At 41.6% G+C, this 12,478-nt stretch overlaps 1 protein-coding gene across 1 annotated transcript in view; it reads right to left on the bottom strand.

The window, feature by feature from the left end:
• The window catches only part of LOC308621301 (titin), a 299,757-nt gene that overhangs the window by 198,075 nt on the left and 89,204 nt on the right, over positions 1-12,478 (bottom strand). Inside the window, exons 44-64 of the mRNA XM_081241746.1 lie at positions 11,938-12,216; positions 8,745-9,308; positions 7,961-8,242; positions 7,582-7,860; positions 6,890-7,168; positions 6,514-6,792; positions 6,107-6,394; positions 5,714-5,992; positions 5,340-5,621; positions 4,966-5,244; positions 4,574-4,852; positions 4,194-4,472; positions 3,782-4,069; positions 3,378-3,656; positions 2,961-3,242; positions 2,582-2,860; positions 2,182-2,460; positions 1,790-2,068; positions 1,399-1,686; positions 881-1,159; positions 366-647 (exon numbers count right to left, since the gene is read on the bottom strand). Coding sequence (XP_081097872.1) covers positions 366-647; positions 881-1,159; positions 1,399-1,686; positions 1,790-2,068; positions 2,182-2,460; positions 2,582-2,860; positions 2,961-3,242; positions 3,378-3,656; positions 3,782-4,069; positions 4,194-4,472; positions 4,574-4,852; positions 4,966-5,244; positions 5,340-5,621; positions 5,714-5,992; positions 6,107-6,394; positions 6,514-6,792; positions 6,890-7,168; positions 7,582-7,860; positions 7,961-8,242; positions 8,745-9,308; positions 11,938-12,216 — 6,183 coding nt within the window. The remainder of the gene's footprint in view (positions 1-365; positions 648-880; positions 1,160-1,398; positions 1,687-1,789; positions 2,069-2,181; positions 2,461-2,581; positions 2,861-2,960; positions 3,243-3,377; positions 3,657-3,781; positions 4,070-4,193; positions 4,473-4,573; positions 4,853-4,965; positions 5,245-5,339; positions 5,622-5,713; positions 5,993-6,106; positions 6,395-6,513; positions 6,793-6,889; positions 7,169-7,581; positions 7,861-7,960; positions 8,243-8,744; positions 9,309-11,937; positions 12,217-12,478) is intronic.

Below are 12,478 nucleotides of genomic sequence, written 5' to 3'. Positions count from 1 at the left end.
AAGATTATAGTGAGGATGATGATATATTTATAAGTTGATTGAAGGCAAAATTTAATTTTAAAATGCCCACTTTGTTTTTTTGAGCATTTTGGAAACATCAGATTTGAACTGCTTGGCTAATGTGTTGAGGTGAGTAGAATTACGGCATTGGAATAACAAGAAAAATATCTCAGAATGATTGGCTACATGTAAGCAAATCTTAAGAAGAAAAAACATCTAAAAATGGAAATGATACTAGTTTGGGAAAATGTTCTATGATCTCAAATGGAAGCTAAAAATGATAGCAAAAGAATGAAGAGCTATGATAGCCCGGGGAGAAGAAGGTGGGTTTCAGGTAATGAGGAACAGAGGAAAGAGGTTTCTACCTTTTACTATAACCTTGGTACTGCAGCTTGTGCTGCCAGCAGGGTTCCGAGCCTCACAAATGAAATCCCCACTGTCCTCAGTACCAAGACTATTCATCTGTATGACGGCCACTGAGTCAATGAAAGTCATTCTATATTTATCACTGGCTGGGAGTTCATGTTCATTTCTGTACCACACAACTCTGATGTCTGGGGATCCAGTTATCTTGCATTCAAGTCGTGCTGAGTCACCTGCTTTCACTATTTTGGTTGCTTCTAGTTTCTTTGCAAACTTTGGTGGTTCTAGAGAGTAAAGAAAAGAGGAGATTTGTGAGGGAACAGAGCAGATATAAATAACAAAAGTTCAATTAGGTACTACATAGGAAAGAGAAAAACATGAACAATGACTGGCAAATAGCGTGTACCGTGTTAGAAAGAAGGGTACTTTCTTGACTGGGTACATATATTGTAAAAGATTACAGAAAGGACAGGAGCCACAGGTCAGACAGAAACATAAAACAATCAAACTGGCACACCTGTCACAAGCAACGCTGTGGTACAAGAGTCGCTACCAACATCGTTGGTAACTTGGCAAGTATACTGTCCAGTCTTGGAAGCATCCACTGAATAGAGATTTAAGAAGGTAGTTGATCCTTCCAAGCCAATGAAATATTTAGGTCCAGAGGCAAGTTCCACATCATCCTTAAACCACTTTACTTTAAACGGTGGTGTTCCTTTTAGTATAGCTTTAAATTCCACTGTAGAATCAGGTATGGCTTGTTGTCGCTCAGGTTTCACTAGGAAACTTGGTGGTTCTATAGATTTTAAGAGAAATACATATAATTAAATTCCTTGTTGTTGGGTTATTTTGACAGTTTTATGGACATATAAAAAACATTACTGAAAAGAGGTAATGACTGACTATTTCTTGAACTCAATATATATGTATTTAAAGAAAAAGAATTATGGAGACTTTTAAAAGACTCCAGGATAGAGTGTTATACTTGAAAAGCAATCGCAGAGAAGGGTCAGGAAGAGGTAAAGAAATTCTAACCTTTTACAGTTAAGATGCCACTGCATGCCTCGCCCCCTGCTACATTTGAGACTTTGCATGTGTAATTTGCAGTATCTTCTAATTCCAGATTACTAACGTCCAGCGACACAGTGTTTTCATGACAGATGAGCCTGTATTTTGCACTTGTAGTTATTTCTTTTCCATCCTTAAACCACTGAGCACTAATAGGAAGTGAGCCAGAAACCTTGCACTCCATATGAATGGAAGAGCCTAGAACTTTATCCATTTTGCTTAATTTTTTGGTGAATGATGGAGGAATATTTTGATCTGTCCAATGCAAACAGCAAAACACATCCATTAATATGTTGCCATTTGTTTACCAAGGACAAAAATATACATAAGGGAAGCTGACTCGGGCCAAGATACAAACCTAGCACTCTCAGGTAGGTGTCACAGCTACTGCTTCCAAAGTCATTTTCCACCTTGAAAGTATACGCCCCGCTGTCTTGCTTCATTACTGACTGAATCCTAAGGCTGGCCACGTTATTTTCAAAACTCATTGAAAAATATCTACTGGGCACCATTTGTTTCCCATCTTTAAACCACTTCACTATGAGTTCTGGCGTTCCGGCCACAAGACACTCCAAGGTCACTGGGTCTTTTTCAGTGACATCAACAGACTTCGGTTTCTCTAGGATCTGAGCGGGTTCTGTAGTAAGAATGAAAACGTGGATGAGTTGCATTAATAATGCCATGGAACCAAGGAACTGCTTGTGAAATTGTCTTCACAGGTTAACTCTTGAAAGGGATTAGCTTACACACCTTGTACTAAAAGGAAAGCATAACACCTCTCAACTCCTGACTCGTTCTTGGCTTGACACGTGTACCTCCCGCTGTGTCCATTATCCACAGATCTGATTTGAACTGTGGCCACGTTGTTCACAAAGGAGATGTGAATATTATCATCTTCATCCAGAATCTGATCATCCTTGAGCCAGGTTATAAAAATGGGAGGAGAGCCCACCACAGTGCTCTGAAAGGTGGCAGAACTTTTCAAAACAGCAGTGACGTTTTCTATCTTCTTGGTGAACGAGGGTGGCTCTGTGATTAAAGTAGACAGTGTGAAAAGAAGAGGTATATTTGAACTCCTACCCATCATACAAGGTTAAAGAGCATTACAGAATTTGTATCAGGTAGCCTGCTCCTTGTGTGTCTAACTGACCTTTCAGAGAGACTCTAGCACTACAAGAACAGCTGCCGCCTTCGTTGGATACGATGCACTGGTATTCACCAGTGTCTGAGGGGTCACACTTGTTGATATTGAGATTAAACACTGACACTCTGTCAGTCAGTGTATACTTTTTGCTGCTTCGAATTTCCTTGTTATTCTTCAGCCAAGTGACTTCAAATGGAGATGTTCCCATAACTTCACACTCCAGCTCCACGTCACTATCTTTGACTACTTCCACGGGTTTCAGCTCCCTGATAACGGTGGGAGGTTCTAAAGATTCAAAAGGAAGACAAAGAACAGCTTACACAAAGGAAGACCCGAGGACTAGCCAGCAGCACAGCCAGAAAGGAGAGAAGATGCAGTAACGAACCTTTCACTTTTAACTCAATGCTGCAGCTTGCCGTGCCAGCGTCGTTACGAGCTTCACAGACATAAGTCCCACTGTGTTCTACCCTGGCACCAGAAATTTGGAAAGTGGCTAAACCATCAGTGAAGGAAATGCCATGTTTCTCAATGGCTGTTATTTCATTCCCGTCCAGATACCAAGAAACTCTGATTTCAGGAGTGCCTGTTATTTGGCATTCAAATGTCGTGGACTGTCCGTTCCTCAGCACTAGGACTGGGCTGGGCTTCTTAATGAAGTGAGGAGGTTCTAAAGATGGGGGAAAACATGTGACATTGAACATTTTTTAAACCAAAGGCCAATGAGAATCGTTTTCTTAAGCCTCTTCCCTCCCTCCAAGAAAATCTAGGCAAGCGAGACAATGAAAAAATGTAGAGACCAGACCTTTTACAAAGAGGGTGGCTTTACTGGTTGCTGTGCCAACATCGTTGCTCAGTTGGCAAATGTAGGTCCCCACATCGGCAGCTTTGGCTGAAAAGAGCTCTAGAATGGTGGAGGTGTCATCCTTCCAAACTGAGTGAGCTGCTCCCGAGTGCAACTCTTTGTTATCTTTAAACCATTTTATTGTCATGGGTGCAGTGCCACCCACAAGCGCCTTTAATTGAACCCTTGTATTGGGATTGACATCTTGTGACTGTGGCTTTTCCAGGAAGTAAGGGGGTTCTGGGGTGAAAGAAAAAGAAGCAAAAGGGGAAAGGAATGGTTTCTTTTAGAATGATCAGTCAAGGTAAGAATTAAGAAATGAGAGAGGAATAAGTTCTTGAGAGGCGGGGATAAAAATTGCCAACCTTTGACTGTCAGATGGCCGCTGCACTGGTTGTGTCCTGCCTTATTAGTGGCAGAACAAGTGTAGGTTCCACTGTCTGTACCTTCCAGCTGACTGATTTCCAAGAAGGCAGTATTGTCATGAAAAGAGAATTTGTATTTTTCACTAGCTGTTATTTCTTGGTCGTCTTTGAACCACTGGATGCTCATGGGATGTGACCCAGCCACTATACATTCCAAGTCAATAAAAGACCCTTTAATGCTGTCCATTTTCTTCAGCCTTTTGGTGAATGAGGGAGGTATGATAAGATCTATGCAGTGAAAAAGAAAAGAAAAATGGTTGGTCAATCTACCAATTTTTATTTTCTCTAAAATTGCAAGAGAAGAAGGAGCACAGAAATGCCCAGTTTCTCTCCATAGAAAAGCTGTACCAACCTAATACATTAATGCTGGCCTTGCAGCTGCTCCTCCCGACATCATTTTGGACTTCAAAAGTATATTCTCCACTATCTCTCTTTTCTGTAGAAATAATCTTCAGTATAGAGACCGTGTCAGTGACACTGATTTTATATTTTTGGCCCAGGGTCAGTTCTTGGCCATCTTTAAACCATTTGGCTGTAATCTCCTTAGTCCCTGAAAATTTAACCTGCAAAGTGGCTGGGTCTCTTTGGGTGACATCTATAGACACAGCCTCCTCAATGATTGTTGCAGGTTCTGTAGAAAACAAAGGGATAGGTGTGGGTTGTGAACCACTCTGCTGAAAGGCTTACATCTGCATTTTTTCCTAAAACCCACAGCAAACTTTCTGAACTAACCTTTTACTGAGAGTAATGCGGAACATCTCTGTATTCCCGCATCATTTTTGGCCTGACAGACGTATTTCCCATCATGCTTGATTTCAATGCCACTGAGGTACAGACTGGCCACATTGTTCTCAAAGGTCATTCTTATGTTATCATCTTCAGTGATTTCATCGTTGTCTTTTAGCCAAGTCACCGTGATTGGCAAGGAGCCCTTCAGAGTAGCCTGGAAGGCAGCAGTACCTCCTCTAAGGGAGCTGGTGCTCTCGATCTTCTTTACAAAAGCTGGGGGTTCTAGTAGAAGAATGAGTTCTCAATGAATACCAGCTCTACCGCAAAACTGGCTTAAAAAAAAAAATTCACTGACACCGCAGAAAAGCCGGTCCGTCATTAGAACTGACACTAACCTCTTAAAGTCACTTTGGCACTGCAGGTGCTGCTGCCCACCTCGTTGGTCACCCGACACTGGTATTCACCCGCGTCCGCAGCTACAAACTTGAGGATCTGCAGGCTAACCAGCTGATCCTGAATGAAGGTTTTATACTTTCTACCACTTCGCAGTGTTGTGTTGTCTTTGAACCAAGTGATCTCAAAGGGAGGGGTGCCTGCCACCTCGGCCAGCAACGTGACATCATACTCCTTCAACACTTCAATGGGCTTAAATTCCTTGGTAAAGTAAGGTGGCTCTATAGTGGAAAAGGAATTATTGTGAGTTAATGGGGGTGGAGTCTGTGCCCTGGGCCACAACTTTGGTAACACAAGGGACAATGTGAACACAAACCTTTGACTATTAAAATGCTACTACAGTGGTCACTGCCAGCCTCATTTTGAGCCTCACACATATATTCACCGCTGTCGTCAGTGGCAATATCTTTAAGTGTTAGAACCGCGGTGGACTCCACAAAAGACATTTTGTGTTTGCTGCTCTCCTTAATTTCTCTGTCATTTGCAAACCACGTTATTTTAATTGGAGGGGTGCCCGTTACTTTGCAGGCTAGCTGGGTGGCGTCTCCCTTTTTTAACAGCTGTGATGGCTCTAACTTTTCAACAAATGTGGCAGGTTCTGTGGAAGGAAAGAAATCACCCAGAAACGTGAGAAAGAGGAAAGAACTTCTAACAATGGTGGCACAAAGATGTCCAGAAAACTATGCAAACCTTTTACAAATAACTTTGCACTGCACTCCACAGCTCCAGCCACGTTGCTGACTTTACAGGTATATATGCCTGAGTCGGAGGTTTTTACTACATAGAATTCCAGGGAACTTTCTAAAGCTTCTTTGGTGATATAGCAGTTTCCACCGGAAACCAGCTCTTTGTCACCCTTAAACCATCTGACTGTGAGAGGGGTAGACCCTTGGAAGGTGCTCTTCAGGCAGATGGTCGAGCCAGGCAGAACATCCTTTGATGCCGGTTTAGTTACAAAACTGGGTGGTTCTAAAGAAGGGGGATAAGAAAGAATTTCAGAGAGTTAAGAGGCGCGACTGAAGGGAAGAAGCCTTAATTTGAACATCGTCTACGTAAGAATGAAAGGCACAGTTTCCAGCCAACCTTGCACAATCAGGGCTCCGCTGCAGTCTTTGCTTCCCATGGAATTTGTGGCTCGACAGGTGAAATTCCCTGCATCATTCATGTCTATTCTGCTTATCTCCAAAGAGGCTGTGCCTTCCACAAATGCTATTCTGTATCTGTCAGAGGAAGTTATTTCTTTACCATCCTTAAACCAGGACACCCTCATGGGGAGGGAGCCAGCGATTTTGCAGTCCAGCCTGCAGGTCCCACTAACCACACTGTCCACGTTGTGTAGGGGTTTGGTAAAAAATGGAGCAATGTCTCGATCTGTTCACAGCACAAGAAGAGAAGAAAGAACAATGTGGAACAGTGCTCAGTGATTTTAGTTTTGGTTGTTTGTTGGGTTTCAAAGGAACATGGAAGCACAGGTTTCTAAAGATACTAACCTAAAACAGTGAAAGTTGTCTCACAGGAGCTGCTGCCCACTTCGTTGGAAATCTCAAATGTGTATTGGCCGCTATCATGCAGTTCGGCAGAATAAAACTTGAGTTGGGCGACGTTGTTTTTAAAACTTATTCGATACTTTTTACTGGCAATCAAAGGTCTCCCATCTTTGTACCATTTGGGCTTGAGCTCTGGGGTACCCGTGACTGTATACTCCAGCGTGGCTGGGTCTCCTGCTGTCACCTTGATCAGTTCTGCTCTCTCAACGATTTTGGCAGGTTCTACAATGGTATTAAATAGTTAGAATTCTGAAGTGTGTATTAAGGTTTCATTTTAAAAGGAAATATCAACTCAAAGTTAAAACGTTCTTACACGAACCTTTAACTATTAGTTCCCCAACAGACGTTTGGCTTCCAGCTTCATTTTCAGCTAGGCACGTGTATTTGTCAGCAAAACGAATCTGCACATCAGGGATTATCAAGACCGCAACACCATTCTCAAAGCTCATTTTGATTTTTCCATCTTCTTTAATGATCTCCTGTCCTTTCATCCATGTGACAGAAATGGGTTCTGACCCTTTCACAGCAGCTTGTAAGGTAACCGTTTGTCCTGCTAGTGCAGTAAAATCATCTACTTTCTTTACAAAGATTGGTGGTTCTAATTAAAGAAAGAGAGCATCCAAAGTTTATTAATTCCCAAACACTTCAACACCATATGCATTTAAGAACTTTATCTAGATTACATTCATCTATTCCATAGTGTTGGTTAATTAGAAGAAATCAAATTCAAGAGGAATTACAATTCCATCCAAGAGAAAGAAGCAAGGAAGATAAACGGTTATCAGCTGACAAAATCGCTTATTATGTAGTTCACTTTTGTTATCAGAGATTAAATATTTATACAGGTCTTAAGATAAAGACTGGATTTTCCCCAGGGTCCCAGGTGAAGCCAAAGGCAAAACATATTTTCAAAGATTAGGAGAAGAAAAGAAAGTACCAGTTTTCCTTCCTTGGTTTAAGAAAGCTATTTTGACAATTTATTAAAGAGATACCAGTTTTTCAAGCACTAACCTTTTAGTAAGTGGGTTGCAATGCAGCCACACTTCCCAACTTCATTAGCAACCACACACTCATATTCACCAACGTCCGCGCTATTAAACGAAAAGATCTCCAGGGACACAACAGACTTCTGAGAAAACAACCTGTACTTTTTACTACTTCGAATTTGCTTCTTATCCTTGAACCAGCGAATTTCAAATGGTCCAGTGCCTGAGATTTCACACTGAAGGAGGGCATTTGTTCCTCTCACTATATCTGCAGGCTCGAGAGTTTTGATGAAAGAAGGAGGTTCTACAAAAGCATGAAAGCATTGTATAAATCATGTGTTACAAGCAATTGAAAAGAAAATATTTTCTCAGAAAAACAATGGACTACGACAGAGTAAACAAACCTTTGATAACTATTTCGGCACTGCAACTGTCACTACCAACGTCATTCACTGCTTCACACGAGTAATTCCCACTGTCTTCAACTTTTACATCCGTAATATCAAGGACAGCCTCAGAATTGACAAAAGACATTCTGACTGTGTTACTCTCAGTAAGTTCTTTGTTATTTTTAAACCAAGTAACCTGGATCACAGGTGAGCCTTTCAGCTTGCAGTGGAGGCGTGCTGATTCACCTGGGAGCATTAAATAAGAGGGATCCACCTTCTTCACAAAGGATGGTGGCTCTACATGAAGTTAACAAAAATGAGAAAGGAAAAGATATCTGAATCATAAACTACACAAAAGAAAAGTAGACATCATACAACAAAGAGACACACAACACACATAAAATGTCTTCTTGAAATTTCTGAAAAGGCTGTGGTGTACTCAATAACTTTCCATGTTTCTATGATTCCAAAACATTTTCCCAGACTCTTGGTTAAAACAAACAAACAAAAACAAAACCAACGAAATTCTACTTATACAAAGAGCAATTTTATGAAAGAAGATAGTTAAGGATTGCCTAGACACTTGAAGTTCTTAGAAGAAGTTTTAAGCAAGCTTCGTTAATGGCAGACAGTTTTAAACAAACAAGAATAGGTGCGTTCTGAAGAAGACTGAAAAAAGAAAATCAAACAATGCCAGGGTTTCCCCAAACCAAAAAGGCTGCTTGGATGAAATTATTTTAATCACAAAATGCACCGACTCCAGAGAAGGGAGTGGAAATATTATTCACACACTCCTTACCTCTGATAGTTACTGTCGCTGAAGAGGAGCTGCTTCCAGCCTCATTGGAAGCTGTGCAAACATACGTTCCTGTATCTTTTAGTTTGGCCAGAGGGATCTCGAGTGATGCTATTTTATCTTCAAAACAGATCTTATAATCTTTCCCAGGGGGGAGCTTTTGCCCATTTTTACTCCAAGTAACTGTGACTTTTCTGTCTTCATCTGTTTGGCACTCAAGGTGTACCTTCTTATTGACAGCTGATTGCACAGGCTCTAGTTCTTTAATGAAATGTGGTTTGTCGATTATGACCAACTCGGCTTGGCAAGTGTCGGCTCCAAACTTGTTAGAAGCCTTACAGGAGTAAACTCCTCTATCTTGAATTGTAAGATTTGAGAGTTCTAAAATGTGTTTGTTTTTTGCATCTGAAATCCTGCAGTTAGGGGAAGGTGAGAGGGCCACGCCATCTTTCTGCCAAATGGTTTCAATCACGGGAGTCCCTGTCACTGTGCAGAGGAACTTGGCTGCCTTACCCACAAAAGTTGTTATGGACTTAGGTCTGGAGAGAAAGGTTGGTGGATATGCCTCTGAAAAAGAAAAGTTTTCAGTGTTATATTTTGTCCCTACAAAGCTCTTGCTGTAATTACATATTCCAAGAAAGAAAAAAGATGAGTAATAGCTTTAGATAGACATGAAACATTACTTAAAGTAGGGTAATGTATTAAGGTGAAAAGACGTGTCAAAGGAAAGGGATGAGAGTGTTTTTTTTTTTTTTTTTTTTTTTTTTTTTTTTCAGTATGCGGGCCTCTCACTGTTGTGGCCTCTCCCGTTGCGGAGCACAGGCTCCGGACGCTCAGGCCCAGTGGCCATGGCTCACGGGCCCAGCCGCTCCGCGGCACATGGGATCCTCCCAGACTGGGGCACGAACCCGTATCCCCTGCATCGGCAGGCGGACTCTCAACCACTGCGCCACCAGGGAGGCCCGAGAGTGTTTTTTTATAGAGGAGCAAGACGGCACTTTAAATGTCTCTATCAAAGGAAAGAACAAATGTTCCTTTCTTTCACAACATTGACTCACTATTGCTAAAGCTTTGCCCATTTTATGAGCTGATTAATTGTTCGAATTATCTGATAAGCAATTCAGCTGGTACTTTAATTCTGCAAATTAGAAGACCATACAAGGAAGATAAAGAAAATGTACTTGACTTTTCTGAAGAGTAGGGATATTAAGTAATAAAAAGTTTTAGTAGTTTTATAAAGTCTCTCTAACCCTCATGTCGACGACCACTAGCAAATCCTTAAATGGCACAACTTTAAATGTATCCGCTAAATCACTTCAAGCTTGTAAGAATATTTACAGCAGTAATTTCCCATGTCCATTCTGCATTTGGAAGCAAACCTTTAGGAGCCTCTCTTTCCGATTAAAAAAAAAATCCTCCTCTTTCTTCTTTCCTCTTGTGATTTGAAGCTCAAGTGTTAGTCCCATTACTGAACTGGCCTATTTTGGGTAAAGAAATTTCCCAAAGTGTCATTAAGAATAATGCCATGCACTTGGCAGTACGGAGACTCTGATCACAAAGCGAAATCCACTGAATGGGTCACCATGGGCCTGGGGGTGTGGAGTTTCTGATATAAAAGAGTTGTAGAGGAGAGGAAGCTACAGGAAACCCTGGCTTTTTCAAGTCAAAGACGTGGCATGGACATATATACACTACCAAACGTAAAATAGATAGCTAGTGGGAAGCAGCCGCATAGCACAGGGAGATCAGCTCGGTGCTTTGTGACCACCTGGATGGGTGGGATAGGGAGGGTGGGAGGGAGATGCAAGAGGGAGGAGATATGGGGATGTATGTATACATATAGCTGATTCACTTTGTTATACAGCAGAAACTAACACACCATTGTAAAGCAATTATACTCCAATAAAAAAATAAAAACAGGAGGGAAAAAAAAAAAGACACGTGCTGCATTTACCCTTCCCCTCCATGCTGTCACTGAAAAAGGTGACCAAGGTAATACTGTAAGTCAACTATACTTCAAAAAGAAAAAGAAAAAGAAGACAAAGGGACAGTCTCACCCTGGCATTTCGTGCACGCTTCTGTCAACAGCACAAGTCATTGCTACTTCTGACCCTAAACCATAGTTCATAAGTTCATACTCACACTTTCCCTTTGTAGGAAGAAAGCAAAAGAGAAAGAAAGAGAAAAAGAGGTAGGAAAGAGGTTTTTGTTTTTGTTTTTTTTTGCTAATGAGGGAATTCAAACACCTGATGAGGATTTCCCTGGTGGCGCAGTGGTTGAGAATCTGCCTGCCAATGCAGGGGACACGGGTTCGAGCCCTGCTCTGGGAAGATCCCACATGCCGCAGAGCAACTAGGCCCGAGAGCCACAACTACTGAGCCTGCGCATCTGGAGCCTGTGCTCCGCAACAAGAGAGTCCACGATAGTGAGAGGCCCGCGCCTGTGATGAAGAGTGGCCCCCGCTTGCCGCAACTAGAGAAAGCCCTAGCACAGAAACGAAGACCCAACACGGCCAAAAATAAATAATAAATAAATTAAAAACAAAAAACAAAAAAAACAAAAAAAAACCCCAACACCTGATGAGTGTTACCTACTTGACAGTCATCCTGTGTGTCCTCAGGAAATTGAGAACAGAATATTTGTGTAGTTACTCTTATTTTTCAATTAGTAGTAAAGCTTAGGGTGAGAATCCTAGTTTGTAGTTCTGTACTAGCTCCCTGTCTCTTATTAGGATTTGTTTGACTTTAGTCTTATGTTTTGGCTTTTTTCATTTTGTAATTCTGTTCTTAATTGGTTAACTGGTTCCAAATTATTACACACATTTGGACATCATTTACTTTTTAGTAGCACCAAACTGTCCTGAAATTTTTTATGCTAGAGGTCAAGCCAGACCATTTAATAAAAAGAACAGAACAAAACAAAAACCCAAACCAAACTATCAGGAGCCACTGCTTGTGTGATTCCTTCACATTGCTCTTGAAATAAAAATTTTTTTTTCTTTAGCTGTTTTTAGAAATATGACTGTAAACAATGACTTCTTGTCTCTCATAGGCTCTGCACTACCTAGCCACTGTGTTACCATCTTGGCTACTGGTCTCTCCAGTTGGTAGGACAAGTACCTCCTGCACCTCTACAAAAAGTAAAATAGGCAATAACATGAAATGGAATAACTTCCGTGTCAGTGTATGGCATTTACCTGTCACAGTCAGTGTGGCTGTGCAGCTGACACTGCCATACTCGTTGGAAGCTTTGCAGGTGTACTCGCCACAGTCAACAACCTGGGTTCTCAGGATTTCCAGGGTGGAGACATAATTTGCAGACCGAATAGAACACTTGTCACTCTCATAGATTTCTCGGCCAGCTTTGAACCACTGGAAGCGGACACTGGGGGCGCTGTGGATCTCACAGGTGAATTTGGCGAGGTGGCCCAGGGCTACTTCCAGGGGCTCAATTCTCCTCCTGATCACTGGGGCAGCTGCAAAGGGAAGCAGAGCCCATTAGCACGCCTCCTTCTCAGGTACCCCACATTTTTCTCTTCCTTCTAACTTTTGGTGCTGTTAATGGAGTGAAACAGTTGAAATTAGTGAAGTGGATTGCAGCAGTTTAAGACAAGTGACTGGAAAATGAGGAAGATCACTGAAGGCGAAAGAAGACAGTAAGCAGCTTTCAACATATTCAATTGTTACTTTTCAGTGAATTGTGAAAAAATGATTAAAATGATGTGATGCTCTTGGCTT

This window comes from Mesoplodon bidens, assembly GCF_964165515.1.
Source record: "Mesoplodon bidens genome assembly, chromosome: 8".
Classification (NCBI taxonomy): domain Eukaryota; kingdom Metazoa; phylum Chordata; class Mammalia; order Artiodactyla; family Ziphiidae; genus Mesoplodon; species Mesoplodon bidens.
Note: the sequence above shows the minus strand (reverse complement) of the source record. Positions and strands in the feature narration are given on the sequence as shown.